The sequence below is a fragment of the Aptenodytes patagonicus genome, chromosome 4 (genome assembly GCF_965638725.1).
Source record: "Aptenodytes patagonicus chromosome 4, bAptPat1.pri.cur, whole genome shotgun sequence".
Lineage (NCBI taxonomy): Eukaryota > Metazoa > Chordata > Aves > Sphenisciformes > Spheniscidae > Aptenodytes > Aptenodytes patagonicus.
Window position 1 is genome coordinate 51,362,165 of NC_134952.1, and position 24,055 is coordinate 51,386,219.

The following is a 24,055-nucleotide window of genomic DNA, read 5'->3' on the forward strand; positions in this document are numbered from 1 at the left end:
AGTCCCTTAAAGCCCTAAACTGTTAAGATTGGTATGTACGGACATACAGATCTCAGGGGAGTTTATGGAAACAGTGAAACAAGGCAACAGAAGATCCTGCAGGAGAGGTGATTAGCTCAACATGGATAAAAGTCCGTTTTTTCTTGGACTGACAGATTCCAAGAACACTGCAGAAGCTGTACCAAGCCTGGAAGGAGGCAGGAGTATAGGGTGACTGGAGAGGTGTTTCGTACTTATGTCAAGGAAGTGTATGACTGACAGTGTCTAGCTGGGAGCAGAGTCATGATCATCGTGTCTGGAGACTGGAATCGTGGAACAGCCACTGTACATGTGATGGTTTTAGAAGAAAGTTAGAAGCGCCAGGGATGACTCTTGTTTTCCATGCATTTAGGGTAAAACTTGTAGTTTCAGTCACTTCATTTTTATTAATAGATGTAACAAACACAGGGAAAATATAACTGTTCTGAGTAGTAGGCAAGAAAAGAGAATTCTTACATTTTGGAAGTGCATAAAAAGGAAAATGTTGTTTCGGCTATGTACACTAAAAGACTGCCTTTCCCCCAACCTGGAAAAGTTAAATAACATTAATTCTTCTGTTAAACTAGAGGTTGAGTGATCCCAAATGAAAATCACCTGAAAAAACAGCTTTCACGATGAAGTGGTAAGAATGTCAGTCTTCATCTTTCTGGTTGGTGTCCTAGGTGTTATTCTTGATTTAATTAAGAAGAAAATACTTTCCATTCTCATGGTTAATAGAAGAATTATTCAGATAATAGTTTCCTGACTTCGAGTCACCTGTCCATGATTTTATTCATTCAATAAAATGGCATCTTTGCTGCAACCCCTTCTTACCTACTAAAGAGAAGAAGGTCTGACAGCATTATCACTTTATTACACTGTAAAATTAGGATTCATTCCAGATTTTTGCATGCATTTGTGAGCTCAAGATCATATCCTGTAGTCTTGATTACTAATGCCATGCTATTTCTTGACAAAGCATCCACGAGAAGAACGCTGGCTTTCTGAAAAATGAGGCAACACAGAGCACTAACACCAGCTATTTCTCATGTTCCCATAGGAACAGCTTAGGATTTGGAAGATGAATCCACAGTAAAATGTTTTGTAAAGGCAGGAAGAGAAGCTCTAATCTTGCTCCCAGTTCCCCAGACCTTTGCATTTCTTACATATTTGTCATTGTCATTACTTAGCAAAATGACAGTGCTCTGCTTGTTGTTATGGCAACCCTAGGAAAGGAAGAAGGCTTTTATGCAGTGGTGTTTGAAACTAAGCACCAACGGCTTGTTTGTCAAAGAGCAGTGTGACATCACAGATTACAGCATTCACAAAATTTAATTTTTTTCTGATACAGCACAAACGCGCCTGGTACTTAGACTAATGTAAATAGAACTGGATGGATTGATCACTGCTGCTGCTAACACCTGATGCAAAAGTAAGAAGGTGAAGCATTCAGCTGATGATGGGGAGGGCACAAAAGTTGAAGTGAGCCTATGAATGAAAAGGTAAAACAGGCAAAACAAATTCAGAGTCTTCACAGCAATTTAGTTGACTGACATAAGACATCAGCTTCCTCTAACAGAAGGCTACCATCTCCACAGTAGTGAAAGATATTTGAATATTATTTATGTGCTAAGATCAACAGTGTCGGCAACAAACCAGTTTATAGTTTCACCAGTTTAACTGTCAGTGTTTAACTGGTAGTTTAACTACCAAAGCTATCTGGATGATTTTCTTTCAAGTTTACCTCAGGCGATCCCATGGCTTTCATCAGTGTTTGACAGCATCTCCAACAGCACAGCTGTTAGTAGAGTGAACTTGCCCTTATCCAAACAGTAATGATTTTATTGTTGTCCAACCTATATGGAGAGAGGGAACCATTCTGGTGCAAATAGAGACTCTGGGTACCAAGATCCCTTTCAAAGCTTTCAGCATCCACTCTGCCAGTTGAAGTCTGTGGGAGCTTTGGAAGCTCAACAGCTCTGCGATTCAGAGGTGAACTGTGGCAGAACCTTGCATCCAGCTCGTGTCTCTGATGCTGGCCCAAGGGAAGTACCAGGAAGGAGAAGTCAGGAATGACAAACCTGTAGAACTGCTCCTTTCATCAGCAGCCAAAATTGATGCCAGTTTTAAGTGCCATAATTTTGGACTCAAAGGCTAGAGATAATGTTCAAAGCCATTTGCATCCTAATGAAATTACTCCTGTTCAAGTCAGTCATTTAGAATGTGAAGGCATCTGTTTGGGACTCTAAATCTTGAGGTGCTAATGCTTTGATGACAGTTGTGATATTTTGGATCATCTGGGGTATTTTTACATTTGTTTTGTAGCTGATAACAGGGATTTCTGCAGTTCCTGAAGGTTAAAAGTTTCAGTAATTTGTCAGGTGGGCTCTCTTCTCACTAATCCATTTTTACAAAGGCTTGGAAATGAAATCCTAGTGCAAATTGAACTGAGTGTAAATTCCATGGCTTCAGAAGATCCGTGATTTTACCTGTAACTTGAATTAGTTGCTATGTTAAAGCATGTAGTGTGCCTGCTTGCTAAATGTTCTGAGAATGTGTGTTTTGGACAAAGAAAATAAGGTTAACAGTGCATTTAAAGCACACATTTAAATTAAAACCTGGAGGTGATCTTGCTAGAATGTTTTCATTCCTTTTTGCATGTGGAGAGTTACTCTTCTCTCTCATCTTCTCTCTCTCTAAACCAGCATCTAATTCACTAATTGCTCCATGCCTGATATACCAGAACTCAATTTAAACCAAATGCTTTGAAAAGTAGTTCAGAGAGAGCCTTACCTTACCGGCAGGAGACAGCTCTCTTTTGATATCTTCATCGTATTAGTGTATTTCAATTCTAACAGTAATACAACTACTGCATTTTTTTGTACAATTAATTTATTTGAGTGCCTGAAGTTAACAATAACAATTGTTAACAATGTGATTTTTGTACAACTACCTGATCGATCGATCGATCGATCTATCTATCTACTTCATTGCAGTATAAAAGTTCATTTCTGCCTATATGGTGAAAAAAAAAAACCTCAGCCAAACCAGTACTGCTATCCATTTATATGTATTGTTCCTTCTTGTGGCATGAATGGTGGAATTTGTGTGACATTGTAGTCAATTCAGAAAAACTGCTGCTTGAGTAACTCCAAATTTGTCTGCTGTGGGGATATTGCCCAGCTGCTTGTTTTTAATTGCTTCCTCAGGAAGGAAAAGAAAAAAAGAACTGAAATATTTCTAACTGGTAGATTAGCCCAGACATATCTTCAGAATAATGCAGCTTTTCTTAGGGTTCTGCTGTGTTACTTCCAATGACTCTTGTGGTGGTTATTTTAAAGTTACCTGTCTCCTTTTTTACTTATCGCCAAAAGTATCATCCCCAGAAGAGAGTGAGCTGTTTCATGCATTTTGATCTGCTGTTTGGCTTAAACCCCTGACAAAACCAGATTTACCTGAAGACATGCTACTGTGGGGTGGAGTAATGGCAGTATGGGTCTGTGCTGTGTCCTATTGGTTTTGCTGCAAGGTTGGCGATCTCCAGCAGAAGTGGTAACAAGCATCCATTAACTCTTCAGATGCTACAGATGTTTGCTTAGTAAACATAAATTGAAGCCTTCAAGGAGCTTGGAAGTGACTCCACTGTTACCACAGGAGAGGGCCTTATATCTACCTTCTGGAAACAAATAAGGTTTTTAAATCATAGCTACATAATAGATGAGAAGCCATTTAGATTGTCAAATGCAAATGAATTTGCTTTTGAGTTCCATGTCTGTAGATGCTGTTAAGTGGTAACACACAAGTAATAATGTTCTTAGTAATAACTGTCTTCTCTGATGATTAGATCTGTTTATTTTATAATAACACTTAAAATGCAGATATCCTTTGGCCAGAAAGATTGTCAAAGAACAACAAAATGCTTATTTAAAAGAAGTGTTAATAAATAAAAATATTTTTTCTTTTGCTGAAAGCATGTGAGATTCTTGCAAGAGGGTAGATAGGTATTTTAAAAAACATTATAAATTCCCTTGTCCTTCACATTTTCATGAAAAAGATTTTGTATGCCCTGCTGTTTTCCATCACCAATCCTCTGTTTTGGAGATTTCCAGCTTGCCTGTTTTGAGGCACTTGAATCTCTTGCCAATGAACAAGCATTCATTCACCCGGCAAGAATGGACAAGGCTGTGTTTCTTAATCTCCAGGGTAATTTGGGGGATTGTTTTTTTTGTCACCCACTGTATGTCCAAATACCCTCCGGCATCCAATTTTTGAAGTTAGACCAGGTTATGCAACCAATTTCTAACAACATGACCTCATGGCTGACCTGTTCTGGGCAGGAGGTTGGATGAGAGACCTCCTGAAGGCTCGTGCAACCTGAACTATCCTAGTCTTACTTCAACTAGCAAAATAGATTAATGATGTAGGAATAGCCTCCAAACTCTCACATAGTAGCTCGTGCTGGTATAAGCAGTCCTTTTGTGCCAAAGGCAGTGTAATTACTATCACCGTTATGGACAATGGACAATTTAGCAATGAACCGAACGGTTGTGCTTTTAGATACACACAGATAGTAAGCGTATTTCCGCAGTTTGAGAGCGAAGTGCTGAAAGCTCAGAAAAGGTCCGTTTATATCTGTCTCTGTGTACGATGTAGCACTGTAGTTTTCCACCCCATAAATGCTTGTATTGCCATTAAGTGTTACAATAGCCCAAGAAATTTTGCTATTCTAGTAGTAGTTTTTATTTTATCTGCTCTCCAACTTTCTAACACTGTGGATGAGTTATTTCATTGCTCAGTTAAGGACATCCTGCATTTTCAACAAGTACATTTAGGTTGGATCTTCTGTTGCATCTCTCAGCAATTTTTTTTTTTTATACTTTCCAGAGAATATCAAACTCTACGTAATTCTTTGACTTTGTGCACTTTTGTCATACTGATGGCTAGGCTCCTTCTGCAAACTCCACATGTATCCCGTAAACATCATTCACTCTTTGGATTGGACTCATTCCTCAAAAATAGTGATCACTGGCCTTGAGTTGCCTTGCTTTTTGTGGTGATCCATCAGATGTCAGCAGTGAACAGGGAGCAATGCCCAAAACCTATGCAAGTAGTTCACTACATTTTCTCTGCTCTGAGTAGCAATAGATGTTGCTGGATAAATTCTTCCTGTCCTGAATTCTTTGCACAACTCTTTTTAAAAAATCTTGTTAATGTGTGAGAAATTTGAAATTTCTGTTTTGGCATCTGGACATAATGTTTCTGGGAGGAAAGATAATCCTCAAGATAAAACTTTCTGAAATTACTGTGTGCTTGCTCCAGTGTTGTGTGTTTTTGATAAAACAGCATAAGCAGGTGCAGAAATATAACTAATGCTTTGGCAACCACATTGGAAAAGCTACTTACATGTAAAGGTTGTTAGATATAAGAGATTTTTACCAGCCCACTCAAGTACCTGTTTGACTAAATGGGCCATACCAGGTAAAGCAAATCTCCTTGGCCTGATGAACTATAAATCATTGAATGAAGCAGGACCACACAGGCCGTTCATAGCCTCTACCAAAATAACTGGGCTAGTCATGAAAAACCTCTGTGTAGACTGGGAAGAAAGAAATCCTAGAACATTATGATAGCAGATTTGCTTGTCTCTGCTCCAATTTTAAGACTGAAGCGATACTAAGTCTACTCCTGAATACTGTATTCCTTTTATTTGAGTGACCTGGTCTATTCTCCTAGTCTTAGGAGAGTGCTGAGAAGCCTGAGTTTCACCAGAGCTTACTTTCAGGTTATGCACAAATTACATCCTGAAATAGCCTGCATCCCATTCTTTCTCTCTTTTTTTTTTCCTTTTTCTTTTTTAATTTCCCGGTCTATTAAAAGGATACGGTCGTGACCAGATCACGGCAATTTTCTATGCAGAGGGAGCTGCAAATTGCATATTTTGAGAAAGGTGGTGTAGTCCATATTGTTCTCTCTGGGTCAGAAATACCATTTCTAAGAACAGTGAACTGTTAATTTTGGTGATGAAAAATACTGGGGAAAACTGAGATGGGAAAATCACTGATGCCAGAATTTAGGCAGGATACCTGTCTAATATATCCGTTTATACTTGTAAATAGGTTGAGATTTAGAGCATCTGAGTGAACATCAGACTTCTGGTTGTAGCATTTCACAGTGTTTCTTCAGCATGGACCCCATTCCTCTTTGGGGTGTTACCTGTCAGGTTTCCATTGAATCTCCTCCTATATTACCAGGAGGGCCCTGTTGTTGAAAATCTTCCCCCAAGTATGGGTTAAATATACTTCCACAAACACCAGAGTGGTTTCATGGGGCTAGGTTTTAATAAAAACATTTGTTGATGAGGTTTGACTCTATTCTCTGTTCCTAGGAGACCCCGATAACGATACTGTTCTGTGTGAAGAGAATGTGTGAGCTTTGCCTTTAACAGCTGATTTAGTTTTTTTAATTAAACATTGAAAGTAAACACAGTTGCATACTTCTGTAGTGGCAAGTGGTGTAATGTCAGCATCACCACCTTTCATACTACGTTGTTCTCATGTGTCCTGAGAGTACTTCTTGCAGACTGAGCATCTTCACAGCAGATACTACTGTTCCGTGCTTTTAGCTTTCCACATCTGATTTGTTTGGAGATTCCCCTTGTTGCTGCTGAGGTATCTGTTACCATCTTACTACCGTTTACTTAAAAACTGCCAATAAATATTTCAGAAGATATCCATCTGTCCTGCTCACATGGGCAAAACCTACTGTTTGTTCTGTAACCTCCTAATTGTTTATTTTAAACAAGGATGGTAAATGAGAAGGGCGGGGGGGATGACGACACGACTCTCTCCTAAATTGGTAAAAGAAAGAGATGATATACGGTGTAGTTGAATACACAGCTTTCATTTGTCTTTCCTGTGAACAAGCATGGTAATATATGTTATCACATAAACCTTTGAAACAGAAGCTGTAGAAAAGTGAGACTAAGGAAGACACAGGCTTTAAGCATCATTGTAAAAGTTTAATAAAAAAAAAATCAATAGCAGTCTGTTGATATGTGTTATGAAAAATGCCTTGCAGATTAATTTCCTTGAGCTGAGAAGCTTTAAATTAGAGTATATTAACAATTCTGTTTTCACACCTCCGTGAATTATGCTCAAATGATGCCCAATTGTTGTTAAACAACATAAAAATTTGATAAGTTGTCAGTCCCATTGCACAAAGCAGCGCAGTCATTTACTCAGCCAATTTCTGCTGCAAACCCAACACCGGGGAATGGAATAACACAAACAAGGTAATGAGTTTTAAACTAATTATGAGGTGACAACAGTATAATTGAACATAAGATAATGAGTGGAAAACTAAGGTTCATTGAATGGTTTTCTCAGCCTTAGAAATGACTTTTCTCAGACTTAAAAATTACTTCTCAGATTTATTGATTTAGAGACCTCTGTTCTCCTAGACCACTGTTGAATGGTCAAGAAACCCATTTCTACGCATAGCTATGATTAACAGCTGACAAACAGTAATTTTGTACAATTTTAAATCTCCCGTAAATTTACAAGAATACAGATCTGTGATTATTTGGGGGGTTTAGAGCGTTTCCACTTGTTCTCATGATGTCTATATTTCTGTAAGATGGAAGCTTTGGAAAATTGTTTCCTCATTGTTCATGAAGAACTTCCTTAACCTCTGCGGAACCTTACCTTGAGAGGTGCTCCGTGTGCTGGCCTGTGCCCTACGGTCCTGCTGTGTCAAGGAGCCCGTGACTTAGCCCTGCTCACCTTTCCTCTGCTCACCCTGTGTCTCCAGCTTCCCAATGGGCCAGTGCAGCTTTGAGGCCCCACTGCCCTGCTGCCTCGCCAGGGTCACTCCTCAAATCTGTCGTAGAGTTGCCAGATAACTGAAAGAGAGAAGAAAGCTCACTTTTGGGTTTTTTTTTTCAGCTGCACTACAGTCACTCTGAACACCAACATAAGAGTTAAGATCAGATAAATCATATTTTTTTTAATGCAATTCAAATGTTAGCAGTGTAGCTAGCAGACATAGGTATAAAGGAATAAAAGAAAATTATAATGGCAGGCTTGCTCTAAGAGTGGCGTTTTTGTTTCTTGTAATGACCATACTGCCAGAATGCTTGCACCCCTCTTGTAGTCTGTGTTTTCAAGTCCCCTAGAAAAATCCTTGCTCTGATGCAGCTTTCACTGAAGAGACCTAAACCTTTCACTGATTAGTGCTAATCCGTAACTTAAACAAGATACTAGTTTTACCCTTACCTTCTAAAACATTGTGGGTTGCCTGTGCCTAGTTTCTGGATGTGCCAGTGTCTTTGGGCACAACGTGATGGAGCCATCTTCTGTCTAGATGGTAACAGAGCTTATTTTTAACTATAGCCTGTATACCTTTAGCTGTAGACAAATCATTGACCTGTCGTGATCCTTTCTACCTGAAGTGTATGCTCAAAGCTGTTGTACAAGCAGCCTGACAGAAGGAATTGATGTGCTTTGATTCATGATTAAAATGTGACGTGAAGGTACCCAGGCAGATTTCTGGGCAGCCTGTAGGCAGGTAGATGTCTTGACTTTGAGAGAGACCATGGCACAAACGCCCATGGTACACCTGTACGTGACAGATATGCCTACGAAGAGAGCCTTAAGCAAGGAGCTAGAGGGACATGGACATCTGAGCAGGGGTGAGCATGCATGGGCCCTGCGGCGTGTTGTCCTTGCTGTTGCTACAGCTGCGCGCTGGCATCAGGAGCTGGGGAGAGCTGGGGGCACGGGCAGAGGGGGCTGCCAGCTGCAGGCAGAAGCGCCTGGCAAGGAGGAGCGGCAGCAGAGGCTGGGGGAGCTGTGACCTCCAAGTCGTGTGCATGCAGGAGGGCAGTCCATTACACTGTAATGCAGCAGCTCAATATTACACAGTGTTTTTCCTCTCTGAAATGACTTTGGGCCTATTTTTGGTTAAAAAAAAAAAAAATATACAGAGCTTGATGTACTTGGTCGTCTTCCCCTCTCTCTAAAAATGCCAACGCTTTTTTAATTAAAATGCTAAAAGGTTTTTAATGAGATTGTTCATAAATAAATACCCTATTTCTGGATTTTCTTAAATCTTACGTGTATTCCCAGACACGGGTTTCTAGTGTCTTGATAAACTGCATTGTGTTTTACTATCCAAAATCATAAGAAAGATCATAAGATCATATCCAAAATCATAAGAAATCATAAGAAATCATGACTTCATGTTACATAATTTTTTAAATTGTTTTTCATAAGTGTCGAAGATAAAATTTTATCAAATACAGGGCTTCCAACTTTGTCAGAAAGTGTGGCGGTAGTTTTGGGAAAGGGTATGTTTTTATAAAAAGTCCTGAAGAATTTAAAGAGATGCCTGGCATACTTCCTCTCAGAGACTCTGACACTCCATAAATAACATCTCATTGAGCTACACATCTAAAAAGGCCACCAGAGGAGATCAAGCTCAGTTGTTGGGGCTATGAGTATGTGTCATGGAGAATTTATTGTCTGGAGTGCTTCTCCAGTTTCTACTTTACATATTTACAATACCGTTAGGTGTTGCCATTTTACTGCAGTTTTTGGTAATGTCAGAGAAAAAGGTAGCAGTTGTTAACAACAGAGAAGAGGTATAAATAAAGTATTGCTCTTTGACATGAAGGTGTACTTGAGAAAGAATCCATTGATTTGGATTTTATTTATGTACAAGTATTTTTACAGCTGCCTTCTACATGCGCATATGTTCCCATGCCTATTAATAAAAGACCAGTGCTTAAGTTTTTGAAGCATAGAAAACATTGCTCGTGTCTTACCAATGGAATGATTGCACAGGCTTGTAGAGGAATGAGTGATACAGGCAGGGGCAGAGCTCAGGCACGACTCCCAGTCCTTGGTCTGAACCAGTCTCCCCCATGATACCACGTTTATAATCAACAAAATGATGCAGAATCTTCCAGGAAATCAGTTGTTCTACAGCAAAGACATTCTGTAATCAGTAATATTTAAATGCTTTTTTTTGTTTTGTTTTGTTTCTGTAGGCATTTTATCTGCTGCAGTGCTGACTGTTTGGCTTTGGCAAGATTTTCTTGATTAAAACTTTTTAGTGAATGAGTTCACAGCTATGTCTGCATATTAGAGCAACTGCTTTGAAAACATTTCCCTAAAGCCATCCTGATTTCAGGTCCCTATTACCAAGCAATGCAGTTCCTCTCGTTCAGTGGCTTATATAATCCCAGAAGGCATCTGGAGCATGTTTATGTTAAGTCAACTATGACTGCAGATGTACAGAAAAGACATGTTATTTATGAAGAGCTGAGTACGCTATTTGTATCAGCCTGATTTATATTTTTTTTTATGACTTTCTTGGGTGTGAAATATAAATGTTCTTAATAATGAAAGCAATACCCAGTGAGATTTGTGTTCAACAAATAGATATTAAATATGTTGGGTTTTTCTTTTCCTTTTAGATCCATTTCAGTTCCTCACCAGAAGTGAACCTGCAAAGGAACAGACAGCTCAACCAGCTTTAGCCCGGAAACCCACTGTGATCCGAATCCCAGCTAAACCCGGGAAATGTAAGCTCTTCTCCCAAATTGTCTGAGAAATCTGTCAGAAAATCATTTTAGGTGGGACTTACTATTTACTAATTGAGTTGCTGTTTACAAGCTATATTAGCTGCCAAAGGAATCCTGTGGTACAGTTTGACAAGACAGAGGAGCCAACCTAAGGGCTGTGGTGCGAGGGAGAAATAGCTGGGAGTCACGTTCCCTGCTCCCTGCCTCCCAGCTACCTCGTCTGATTCCCTCCTGTGCACTAAATTTGATGTCCCTCAAACCTTATGAAGCTAATGCATATCAGAGGTGAAACAGTGTGTGTGTGGGGATCTAAAGGCTGGCAGGGAAGAGCTGGAGGAGACCCTTTCAGCAGAAGCAAGCTTGTTTCGTCAGCCAAACCATATCACTGAGCTGTACCTTTGGTCAAATTGACTTGTGTTCTGACATCAGCTGAGGATATTTTAATGCTGCTCCCGAGCTTCCTGGGAGCAGGGCCCCCACTTGTCAAAGGAACAACATTAGTGTATTAAACTTTGCTTCAAACACAGCTTAGTTGGGATGTAAGCATAGTTTTCACAGCTTACATCAAAAAGATCCCTTGACCCTTGTTACATTTGAAATCTGTGGCCATTGAAGCAATAGTGTTTTGGTAGCAGTTGAGGGAATAAAAAAGGCACGCGAGAACTTGAATGCAAAAACCTGATGTGTTCAGTTTGTGTCAAGGTCTTGACTATGGTTTTCTGACAGTTACCGTATCCCTAATGCCTTCCACCTCTAATCCTTTACAGCTTTACAAATGACACTGACAGTGTCTCAGAGTGGAAATTTATCAGAGACCCACAAGGTCTTTTTGTTGATCTTTGTATGCTGGAGTACGTACCTGCTTCTGTTTAGCCTTATGTCTTATTCTCAAAGCTTAGGGAGAAATGTCACAAGATAGCTCTTAAAACTCATATTTCAAAGTCATGTTTTACTACACTGAGTAGGTGTAGAGCCAGCTTGTAGCAACTATATGTCCAGGTGGCTTTTTTCCTAAGACTTTCTCTCATTATTTCCCGAGTTCCCTTCTTGGCCTACCCTCCCCCCCCCTCCCCCGTGCTGCTAAAATACTAGGTTTTCTTTTCCTCTGCATAGCTGAGAAATGCAGTGGAAATGGTTAAAAATGCAGAAAAGATTGAAGATAAAGCTATGAGGAAAAGTCTTTCTGTTAATACCTGATCATAAATAAAAGGTTTTTTCAGTTGGAAGAATATGTTTATGAACTACTGTAAAGAACCCAAGACGTAATTCTTCTCCACAAAGGAAATTGTAATTTCCATTTAAAAAAAAACACCTGACATTTTTTTTTCTTTTTCTTTTTTTTTTCCTGAGCTGGATTCTCTTTTGAACTTGTAGATAACTGGTCCATTGCTGCTCTCTAGTGGTAATTGAACTTTCCACAGGAGACTGCCAGTCATACTGTGCTTACCTACAGTTGTCAGGGGGGTGTGAAGGACTGCTTTATGGGAGGCTGCGGCTGGAAGATTAAGGGGATGTGGAGGAACAAATAGCAGGTTCCAAGAAAGCAGAGTAGTCTTTTGTCAGATAGGAGCTCCTGCAGAAGAGTAAGCTGTTACAAGTTAAAAAATGAGAAAAGTGCAACTGGGCTAAGGTATAACATGGATATAGTAGGATTTACCTTGTAAGAGGGCCACATAATCTCAGTACAAGGGGTCTTTCACCATCGTGGGTTTGGAGGGAGATTAATTCTGTCAGGAACCAGAACAAACCAAAAAGAAAACCCCCAATAAACCAACACCCCCCTCCCCCCCAGCACTACCAAAAAGGGAACAGAGCTGAATGCTTAAGAATTTGAACTCCAGTAAAGCACTCATTTAGCATTAGCATTTTTGTCGAGATGTGATTAGAAAGGAAGCATTAAGCTTCCACTTCAGTTATTACACTTAGAAATCACTGATAATAACACCTGCCTTCTAGTTCTTGGCAGTTTTTTTTCTTCCTTTATTTCCTTTAATTTTGGTCTTATAAAGAGTAAAGGCGAGGAACTTAGGCCATCTGTGTATATATCAAGATTTGAAGTGTGAATAAATAAATCTCTCGTGCTTTTTATATATCAGTAAGGTATGATGAGAGAAGATTTCTCTTGCAATTACTGTCAGGTATTGGTTTTACTTTTCATCCATCATACTAGCTTAGAAGAGTCATGAACTTCACTGACTTTTTTTCCCCATTCTTAGTCACTGCCAACATGACCTGCTCCTAAGAATAAGGGATTTATCCTTGAACTGATCCATTTTTAAACATCACACCAGTGTTTTAGATCATAGTAATGCAACTGAGGTGTTAAAAACAAACAACACTTCTCCTTCCTATGTGTTGTTTCTTTGTTGAGAGTACTTTTCATGAAATGAGCAACTGAAAGTTTTCATTTGGATAGAATCTCTCCTCTTTTTTGTCATCAGTCTATAAATGTCCAGGCTGTCTACACATATTTTTGCATAACTCCAAGACTGGCTGGAAGTCAGAAGAGCTTATATGTCTGAAGTGCTTTGTATGAAATGAATTTTCTTGGTACATAAACACATTGTAAAATAGATGACAAGGTTCCAATATATAAAGACAAAATGATTGGTAAATACGCTGGCAAAACCTGTCCAAGTGCTTCCCAGGTTTCAATGGCAGAGATGTTGAAAGCAAATATCATATAATTAGCAGGTTTTTGTGTTCTTTATTGAGACTGAGGACATCATCACTCTTCCCTAGTAAGAGCTGTACTGTTTCCTCTTCCATGTCCTAAATTTGCTTAGCTCCTTAAAGACTACCAGGGAGCTTCCATCTCTGTTTTCTTTCTGTCACCCTGAATTTTGTAGCAGGCAATGGTTTCTTTTCTTGCCTTTGCCTTTCTGGAGATTATTCCATCCAAGTCTCCTGATCTTTCAGGGTTACTTGAAATAACCTTCAGCTGTTTTCCAGCCTGAAGGATATTCCAGGAGCTGACAGCTGAAAACAGTGAGCCAGTTTAGAAATGTGGCTGAGAGATGGTGATGGTGTTTCAGACTCATCCAGTAATGAGTCTGACATTCCCAGGTGTAGAAACTCTTCCACTTGTCTAGTATTATATCAACAAGTATTGCAGCTGAAACCCTGAAACCCTAGTTGCTGGTGTCCTGAGAGTAAAGTGAAGATCCGTTATGCAGGATGGGAAGTACTCCTGAAGTCAACCTCAGAGTTGCAATGTTCCCTTCATGTCCCTTTTCTCTTCACTAGTCTTTAAGTGGTCCTGCCCATTGGCTGCTCTGGCTTTGAGGAAGGAAGTTACGTTCACAAAAAAATGCCCCAAACCAAGGTGGATTCCCTTACCTCTTGTTGGTCCATGTAAAGAAGCTATTAATTAGACTTTCATTTGGGAACTTTTGTTTTTTTACAGCTTTAAATGAAATCCCACATAGCCCTCCACCACTTCCTGCTGAAAAGCCTATTGGGAACACCTCCGATATCACAGTGGGAAAACCCAACAGTGGTGACCTAGTAAAAAAAGTGGTAAGTTAGAACTGTTTTCCTGTATTACAACTTTGTCTGCGTTGGTTAACAGATCTCTTGTGACTCTCAAGCATTTGTAAAGTAAGTTATCTGAAAGATGAAAAGGACTACTCAAAAATAAAAGGCTTTTTTCTTTTAATTGCGTTCTCTGATTTAATTAGGTAATTTAGACTGCTGTCAGTTCTGAAAAGCACTTCATTGATTTTACTGAACTTTGATCACATCTATCTTCAATTTTCTGTATTTAGCAGCTGGAATCAGGATATTCTACAATTTAGTTTCAAAAGCACTGCAAAGTGGTTCAAAGTCCAATGAGATTTACATAGTGAAATATTGTCAAAGTTCTTTATAAACTTATTTTTTTACCTTCATACACACAGTACCTCTCAGTGTCTGTGCTAATTTCCAGGCAGAGGAAACTTTTCTGTAGGTGAATGAAGCTTGCTTTCTTGAATTATAGAATCATAGAATCATTAAGGTTGGAAAAGACCTCTAAGATCATCGAGCCCAACCGTCAACCCAACACCACCATGACCACTAAACCACGTCCCTTGAGCTATTTCCTTCTAGTTGTTTTCTACTGGTCCTGTCAAAGCCTGAGTAGAACCATCTATTTTGGAAAGTAAGGCTCTGCTCCTCGCTCCTGAGCACATAGTAACAGTAGACATTGTAGCTGTGTATCCTATATGCCCGTTGATACAGATTTACAAAAGGGATTTAAAATAAACTAGAAAATGACAGTAGAACTTCTAAATATTGAGTGCTGTGATGGCAACAATGGTAGAGAATCTTGTTGAAACCACAGGCAGTAAAAAGATTAAATCAAATCAAAAGCCCTTACTAGATGGACAGCTGCCAACAAATGTCTTTGTGGCTACCTCTGCTGATAGGATAAAGGGGTTTTTAAATGTGATGATTGAAGAGGCTATTCATAGAGGTCCCATTTTTTTCTGGATAATGCTGAAAATATAATTTCCCATACAAGACATTAAATGACATTTTATACAATGCAACCCCAAAACTTTTACGGTGTCATCGAGGTTATCGTGACAGGCATGTGTAAGCTTCAGAGGATTTTTTTAAGAAAAAGTCTGCATCAAATCCACTGAAACATTTAAATCTTACTTTGGAAAGATAAGAACTTCTGTGCTTCTAAAACTAATATTGTTTGTCAATGGAAGTGATTAACCAGCAACAGCAAAAACTGTTGACCGTAAGCAGCAGTTGGCACAGATTTCTTCCTTTTCACACAGAAGAGGAAAATTTTTGGTATGAGGATAACACCCCCATCTGAAAGCGGCAGGTTGTTTTCTTTCTAATCAGGATCGTTTAATCAGGAACATTCATTTGGGGACTTAAATCATGGGTCAAAATTTTGTCACAAAATACATCTAGGTATTTTCTAGGTGGGAAAAATCACAGAAATTGTTTACCAGTTTCAAGCACATGTATCCCTAATAAAGTAAACAAGACTGTTCAGACCTATTTAAAATTACTGGTTCAAAAAGGATACTTTTGAACCCAGATTCAGCACTCTGATTTACCATGCTGTTCCACAAGCAGCTGTGCTTGTTCAGTGGAGCTGGCAGTACTTTCTTGCACTGGGATGAAAATGAACAGCATGAGGCAGAAAGGATGGTAACTTGTTAATCCATTACTGTGGTCCAAGCCCTTCAGACATGGCACATGTTCCCCTCTGCTGACTCTGCTACAGGGTAGTAATCTCTGGCAGGGTCAGGATAGGCAGCTGGGAGGAGTGACGCCTTAATCTGCCAAAGCAAGATTCACCAGGGTTTATCTGCTAGATCTCTAGGAAACATACTTAGATGCCTTCTTTAATGAGAGCTAATGTTATTTGCAAGAGACGCTGTCCTGTGCAAGTTGAATCAGTGTCATGTTTTCTGCTTTAAGCCTGTTCAAAGTGTTTCATCTGTCAAAGTTAAATCAAAATTGATAATGTAACTGTAGCAGTTGGGATCCTACGGACAGTGAAATTTTACATTTGTATGACTCCCCTGAATTTGGCTCTTAAGCCCTGACTCCCAAGCAGTAGGAAAAGAGGGCTGGGTCATGCCTAACGCACAATTTAAGCTGTGATTCAGGTAGTCAACCAGGTTATTTACATCTCCCTCTATGTCCAACAAGACTTCACAATGCTAGAACACACCATAATACTTACTACTTTATTCCCAGACCTCCAGAAACTCTTGTTTTTCCTGTCTGTAGGATATAATTTAATATAAGAAATGCATCATTTAAACAAGATCATTTTTGTTTCTTAGGCTTAAAGAAATGGCTTTTTTGTTTTGAATCTTTGTAGGAGTTGGATCATTCAGAACAGGGTGGAGTGCCTCAGCTAGAACCTGTACTACCCCCAAGGTAAGTGCAATTCTTCAGTGACTCGCTTAAAAGTGGTGTTTCTGAGGTAGTTTGCCTGGTTAGTCTCAATGTAGACACTACCAACTCTAGTCCTAACTCAATAGGCTTGTGTAGGTAGTATGCTCACTAATAAATAGGCAGGACCAAGTTGCTAGCTGATTAATACCTGTTTGTACATTATCGGTATGAGCAGGGAGATTATAGGAGGACAGCTGTTTAGCTCTTCAGCTAATGTACAGTGGCTGCTGACGGTCATTCCTTTCTGCATCTTTAACCTTTTCACCCACAGCTGAACGTAGAACATCCCCTTCTGCATGTTGCTGACCTTTTGATCAACAGCACTTGCACTTGTGGCTGGGTTTGAGTGGTGAAGGAATGAAGGTGGCAGATGCTGCCACCCTGAAAAGAGCAGATGCTGGGCCAGCACCTTCCCAGAAGCACTGGCTAGTTTATACAGTTCGCTTTAGACCTAAAACGCCTGTGAAGGTGCAGAATCAGTTATAACCTTGGTTGTTTTGTTCTTTTGAACCCACAAGAAAGAAGGTCTGCAGAGGCAAAAGTAGCTGGATCAGCCTTAAATTAAGGTCCACTAAATGCCAGAGACAAACTGGAAGGAGATAAGGCATTGGCTAGCTAACCCACTGCAGCTATCTCAGCATCTGCACTCTAAATCAGTGGGTTTAAACACAAGAGTTTGCTCTGTTGCATCAGGACAAGAGAATCTTTCAGTTATTATTGGGAGACTAAGTTTAATAATAAGTATTCATTAACAGGAAAGAATGTGGTTGTACCGACAAGGAAACACCTCATAATTGCCCCTCGAGGGTCTCTGGAACTGCAGTAAACGTTTTGTCCTTTCACTCTTCTGCTCAAATGGATTTTTTTTTTTTTTAAAGTAAGCAATAATAATACTCTGAATTGCTTGTCAGGGTTTTCTTGTTTACTTGGGTTGCCTTACAAATGTATGGGTTGGTTTGTTTCCAGGCTTAATGCAGTCTGACTTGGAATTTCCCCTTTTGTCAATATTAAAAATGCTTAGTTTAGGATGAGGCCAAGAAAGGGGAGAGATGGAAGTTGAACAGCAGTGGATTTTTTTGAAATTTAAAGAATAATCCATACTCAAAAAGTAATAGAGAACTCTTATCAGGAGCATTAGTAGAGCACTAATATCTTCCCAAGTGATGGGTGACATTCACAAAAATATGTCAGAAGGATACTCCAAAGATCCACTAATGCACATTTGTTGTGGTTGATAATTTTTACAGACCCTTGAGGAATTCACACAAGCAAATAATTATGCTGAATTACACTATATGAAAAAAAGAGAGACGATTGTAGCAGAAACTTGCAGTAACTGGCTGAAGATTTCCCAATAACAATCAAACAATATTGTATTTTTGGAGTAGTGGTAGTGCCAGGGTTCTTAATAACAGGAAGCCAAAGTTTTGCATACATAATGCTTGTTTATAACAGAGGTGATTTTTAATTAGCAAATTATTGATTTGGCCACATGCGTTGATTCTAAAAGTCATGGCTTGTGTACTGTATAGGCAGCTTTTTTAAATCAATGCTTGGTAAGGGGGATTTTTTAGATTTTTTTTTTAAAGTTTTTTTTTAAAATTACCACTGTCATTTACTAGTCTCTGATTTTGGTTTCTAAACTACTGGTACACTAATGAGAGTGTGGTACCTCCACCATTGCCAGAAAACTCGAGTGTTTTCACTGGTGTTTTATTTCTGCAGTAAACATCTGTTGCATAAAAATGGTAAATTCTGCTATTGATGCCATTGTGCGAAGTGGTGTCATATGTCATTTTCAGTGAGTTTCAGCAGAGGCCCAAAAGTCACTTCAGGTAAGTGACATCCCAAGGAATGAGCTAGGCTGATTCCTGAAGACCAGCTAGATCAGCAGTTTCTCAGGGCTTTCACTGAAGCTCTCCACTAGAAGAACTCCATCCTGAGGCAGCTTCAGACAAAGCTCTTTCTAAAGGTAGATTACTGAAAGAAATCCTGCTTACGTAGTGGGCTCCCGAGAAAGCTGGCAGGCTGTTGATAAGCGAAAGTGGTGAGCAGACTTGGAAATATGTAGTCAAAGGATCTAAGGACTTGATCATCCAGTCCCAGTATCTGAAGAGTTCATGTATTCCCGGAGAGCTTCAGATACTACATGTTCTACAGCCCAGGTCATCATGAGTCACGTTTCCTTATTGCATACTCTATAACTAGGGCTGTGGTGGAGGATGAGGTGACGGGCTTATTAATATGCATATTTCTCTGATGGTTTGCCCAATTTTTAGGCCTGTGGATGGAAAAATTATACCTGCTCGACCTCCCCCACCTAAAGGTGTTCCTGGAAGACCACCTCCACCAAAACTCTCTGCAGCCAAGACCTCCTCCCAGAAGGATGCTCTTTTGCGATCTACTTCTGACATTGCTCCTGATAAAAAACCCAGCAAGTTCAGATTGGGACCCAAGAGAGCAAAAAGTCAAGTCTTTAAAAATCCAGATCCAGCATTACCTCCTAGACCTAAACCGGGTCATCCTCTCTACAATAAATACATGGTGAGAGTTGAGATATACTATCTGAGACTGTTGTTTATAAAACAGTGCTGGTTAAAATAGTAGTGAAAAAGGTAGTAAGGTAGGTTACTATGATGTGGCTTTCAAAGTGCATCTATCAGCGTAATCTTTCTCAGAAAATACTAATAGATAAATAGTAATGAGTCCTGTAAGGTAATACTGGAGAAAGCAATATATACATGCAAAGTATAGATATATGTGTGTGTATTTTTGTGTATATATGTAATTTTTATATATATCTTTAATGCATAGCTTTTGGTTTTTGGGGGTTCTTTTTACAGTCACCAGTTCTGAATTCTATTGCAGCACATAAAATGGTGCTAAATAATTGTGTTTGTATATTGTTTTTCCCTGTATATGTCAAAATGCTTAAGGAAATTGGGGGAGGATTAGAACTTAAAAAGTAGTTTACCTTGCTTAATCAAGCCTGCAAAGAGTGAGGAACGTAACATTACTTATCTTACATTTTCATCCTATTGATGCCATCCCTTTTCATTATAAAAATGTTTCTTTTTGGTATTCCATGTGTTGTTAGGGAATATTAAATATAAACAGATCAACATTACAGATAAAAAGGAGAGAGTCTTTCCCCAGATACTTGAAACTGGTCAGTGATCAGACCTGGTGACTGCTTGAACCAGTGCGGTTGGCAAAAAAAACAAAGCACCCCCGCAACCGTAGCATGAACAACATCAACATTCAGCATGAAGTGGAAGCTTTCAGTTGCCTTATTTTTGATCTTCACTCCTGCATTTAGATCCTTGGTGGAGCAGAGGAGCAAGAGAGAGAAAGATGTATCTAAGTTGATAGTAGGAACAGCTTTCAGATAAGGGAAGCATGTTGCTTCCTCTCTGATGTAGCCACACCTATTTACATAAGAAATGTGGACGTATTTTTGTAGATGAGATTTTTTTCAGTAGCAGATCACTAGTAATTCCCTGCCCTCAAGTGTTGCTGTCAATGAAATTTTCCTCCCAGGTTGTTTTTCCAGTGCCCTCCATGACAAATGAATACATTTCTGTGTCAGTGTGTTGCTGAACATCATGTATCGTATGGTATGATACCAGTTAGGTGGCTAAGACACTTTTAAAGTGGATGACAACACCTGGGTTTCTCAAAGTGGCAGTTCATATCACCAGCAGTCCGTTCTGAATGCCTTCCGAGTGCGCTTATCCTCTTCCACTGGACTCCTAAATTAGTTACCTGTAGTAGGTGGTTTGAATAGTTCCATCGTCTGCCCTTTTTCACTTGTAGTGGGAATTCCAGATGCTTAGAAGTGAAACAAACTTTTCCATTTGCCTCTGTTTCTATTCAAGCTACCTGTGCCTCATGGAGTTGCCAGAGAAGATTGTCTTCCTAGGAACACTGGAGAACTGTCCTGTAAGGTAAGGCATTTTTTTCTGCTGATAAATATTTAATGAGCAAGACCCTTGTTGCGTTAAAGTATCAAGTGCTTTAGGCTTTAAAGGTTACACTGAGAAATTTAATAGTGGTTTATTAAATCCTTGTGTTTCTTTAATGAAAACAAAACAACCACCAAAACAAAACCCAGTAATGGTGATTTGCCTTCTAGCACAGGGACATTCTGCTTATGGAGCAGAGCAACAGTAATTACTTGGAGTGCCAGAAGGGAGAAGAAACTGGTAAAGTTCCTCTGTCTCATAGGAAGATAATCACTTCCTTGGCTGAGTATCTGAAAAGTGGGCAAAAGATAAGCGAGTAGTTTTATGAAGTGCTGTACGTGATATATCAGTGAATTGGCTTTGACATAGAGACTTCAAAGTATTTTCCTCTCTCTGCTTGTACAGAACCTAATCTGTTTTTAGGGCATGACTGTATTAATATTAAATAGCTAGCATAAATTATAGCTATGAGCAGCCTTTTTGATTATCATCAGAAACCTACATGGCTGAAATAGATTTCTGTGCAATCTGTTGTTATCTGTTGTAATTCGTATTATTCTGGCCTTATCTTTGTCCATGTTGGGCTTTTTCGGTTGGGTTTTTGTACGCAATGAATTACTTCGAATGTAATTCACGCACAGTGATTGTCATTGGTACAGTCTAAAAATTCCTAGTGGGTGGGATAGAGAAGAAGGCTCAGCATCTTGAATATCATTTCCTTTTATAAAGATCCCATACAAAATTGTCATTTTCCCTCAGCATTATCTTCCTGTAAGCAAAGGCCTAGTGGCTTGCTCGCCCCTCTAAAATGCTTGGCAGTCGGCAGATGTGCTGCCCTTGTTGAGTGTGCTGGGGAGAGTTGGGCTGGGGGGTTCTCTCTGAGCAAGGAAGAGTAACTGATGGCACGCAGTACTGAGCAGCAGTGCAAAATTTGGCCACAACCCTTGCAATGAGAGTTGCTATCAGTGCTCCAGATTTCTGACCCATAGAGATAGCTGAGGCTTTGTCTATACTGGGAAAAGTTAGATGTCTTCCCTTCCTTTTACTGGCTCAAAAGTAGAATTTGGTGAAATGCATTCTGGTTTACACTGGCGAAAGGCATACAGAAATCAGACCCGTAGCTGTGTGACCAATACTGACCATTGCCTCCCAAGGTGATTCTCTGATACCAGAACAACATTGTGTCCAAAGTCAGAAAATTACTTTCAGAGTACGTAACAGAGAATCTCTGTTAGTATCTTCCATGGTTTATAAACTACTTGAATTTATTTGTTGTTGTCAGGATTCAAACCACCCTCCAAAAGTTTCTGACACAAGTGCACCTCATGCTGTAGTCCTGCATGATTTTCCTGCAGGTAAGTAAATGTGAATATTCTGGAAGCTTGTTTTACTCCAAGACTTTCAAATGGGAATTTTCTTAGGAATTAGAGCTTAAAAACAATGAGGAAGCTCAGCCTGCAAGGTCTGCATGTAGAGTTGTTCAAATCCATGGGTTTAGCTATAGTTGGGCCAGTCTTTTAGTTAAAGCTAACTGGTTTATCAGGTATAGTTAAGACTTTTTGAAAACTCATTCTGGTTTTGTCTGTGGTATTCATATTAAGAAGGTTTTACTTAGAGAAAAACAGTGAGTGTGACAACTGCTGTTAACTGAAATGATGCTGTCTTACAGAGCATGCTGATGACTTGGACCTTCATTCTGGAGATATCGTTTGTCTTTTGGAGAAAATCGATACCGAGTGGTACAGAGGAAAATGTGGGAATCGCACAGGGATATTTCCTGCCAGCTTTGTTAAAGTAGTTGTATGTAGGCTTTGTATACATCGCTACATGAGATCCTATTGCATTTGTTTTCTGATTCTATTTTACTATAGCTCCTGTGTGTTTAACTCCATTCTGTATTTAGATAATCTCTTTTCCCTCTGGCAGCACAGAAGACACATCAACTTGTTTGTATGGCATTAGAAAGATGCTTGATTTGGCACAACCAACTTGTGTTATGGGGATTATTTTGCTGTTAATTTGAAGACAAGTGAGAAAATCACGGCCCTTACCAGATTCTCTTTGTTAACCTAGATAGTTCCTCAGGGTCTACAGAGCAGATTATTTTTCACAGCTGCATGTAAGAATCAACACTCAGTAAGATGGTTGCTTTTTGTGCCTCCCACCAACCCCCCAGCTTCTCTCATTTTCTTGTCCCTTGAACTGTGCTGGAATCACCAGTTTTATAGCCACGTAGTGAACTAGGTTGGGGCAGCAGTTGGGCCCGACAAAACATGTTTATTTTTCTTCCTAGAATATGTATTTTCCAGCTGGATCAATTCGCCTAAGTGGCTGCACAAATGGTCGTGCTGACACAGTGCAAGGAGATTGTGTTGTTGCAAATGAGCAGCTTAAAGCAATCCTGTCACTGAATGTGACACTTGACAGTAAATGGCAGGCAAGAGACAGGTGCTGTTTTGGAGCCCAATAGCAATCGAGTGCCTCATCTTTAAAAGAGATACAGTATGGTTCACTGTGTCAAAAGCTGGGTCAAATCTATTGCAAGCCTGAGTCTGAGATTGAAGTCCGTTTTGTGACAGTAGAAAGGGCCGTTGGGCTGTCCACACCAGCCATACGGACACGAAGGAATGCTAAACTGACACCAGGATGCAGTGAAGGTGTATGGCTGGGCATTAAAGACAGTAGGGGCCTGTGCCGAGCCGGGACAGCTGGCAGAGATGAGCACTGCTGCTACATGGACAATACCAACTATTTGGTAACCATCTGAGAGTGTAGGGTGTCTGTTTAGTTTGTAACGGTGTTATTGGAGAAAAATTTTAAGATTTGAGAAGTGCTGAAGAATAAAAACTAAACTCGGGGTTAGTAATAATGGAATGATACTCGATTTTGTTTCACAAGAAAGATTTGTTAGCTAAATTGATTAGCTGCTTCTACACAGACCAACAATTTAATTTAAAAGCTCTTGTTACTACTGATGGCTAATAGAGAAAAGGTTTTATGTTAAAGCAGTGGAATGAGTATTTGGGGTCAAATTCAGCATTGATACAGACAGATACAACTTCATAAAAGCTAGGGAAGATGTGTTTCAAATTTCTATTTTAGTTATAAAAGGTGATTACCCTTTGAGTGCAAAAATCTTTTGTTTCAGTAAAATTAAAAAAAAAAAAGAAAAAAAGGAAGAAGAGTGCAGTACATGAGGCTAATTTCCTGAGTGAATTCTCCTGTTTGTTCATGTCACATTTGATCTTGATACAAGGTCTCTATACAATACACTATAGTGTGTTTTACAGTATTGAGCTGGGTAGTAGCTTAGGTCTGGACACCTAACAATAATACATGGTTATTACTTCCCATAGAACCTTCAGAACACCACAGATACCAGCTCCTCTAGCGAGAGCACTGCAAAGATTATTTGTCCTAAAAGGCAGCATGATTTCCTCCAGTCCTTCACATAAGCTCATGAAACATTCTTGTTGATTTTTATGGGAACTGGCTCATGCGATAGTGAGCTGTAACCCAAAGCTCCTCGCCAGGGTCTCCAGGCTTGTAGTGTTACACATCTCACAGATCA

General features: G+C 39.5%; 1 protein-coding gene across 5 annotated transcripts in view; it reads left to right on the plus strand.

Annotated features, from left to right (window-relative positions):
* The window catches only part of SH3D19 (SH3 domain containing 19), an 85,569-nt gene that overhangs the window by 52,505 nt on the left and 9,009 nt on the right, over positions 1 to 24,055 (plus strand). For 4 of the 5 annotated variants that reach the window (XM_076336705.1, XM_076336702.1, XM_076336703.1 and 1 more), the window contains 7 exons: positions 10,496 to 10,603; positions 14,010 to 14,122; positions 16,443 to 16,501; positions 18,799 to 19,063; positions 20,398 to 20,466; positions 21,767 to 21,839; positions 22,154 to 22,284. In XM_076336705.1, coding sequence (XP_076192820.1) covers positions 10,496 to 10,603; positions 14,010 to 14,122; positions 16,443 to 16,501; positions 18,799 to 19,063; positions 20,398 to 20,466; positions 21,767 to 21,839; positions 22,154 to 22,284 — 818 coding nt within the window. The remainder of the gene's footprint in view (positions 1 to 10,495; positions 10,604 to 14,009; positions 14,123 to 16,442; positions 16,502 to 18,798; positions 19,064 to 20,397; positions 20,467 to 21,766; positions 21,840 to 22,153; positions 22,285 to 24,055) is intronic. The other variant, XM_076336704.1, reaches the window with a different exon arrangement.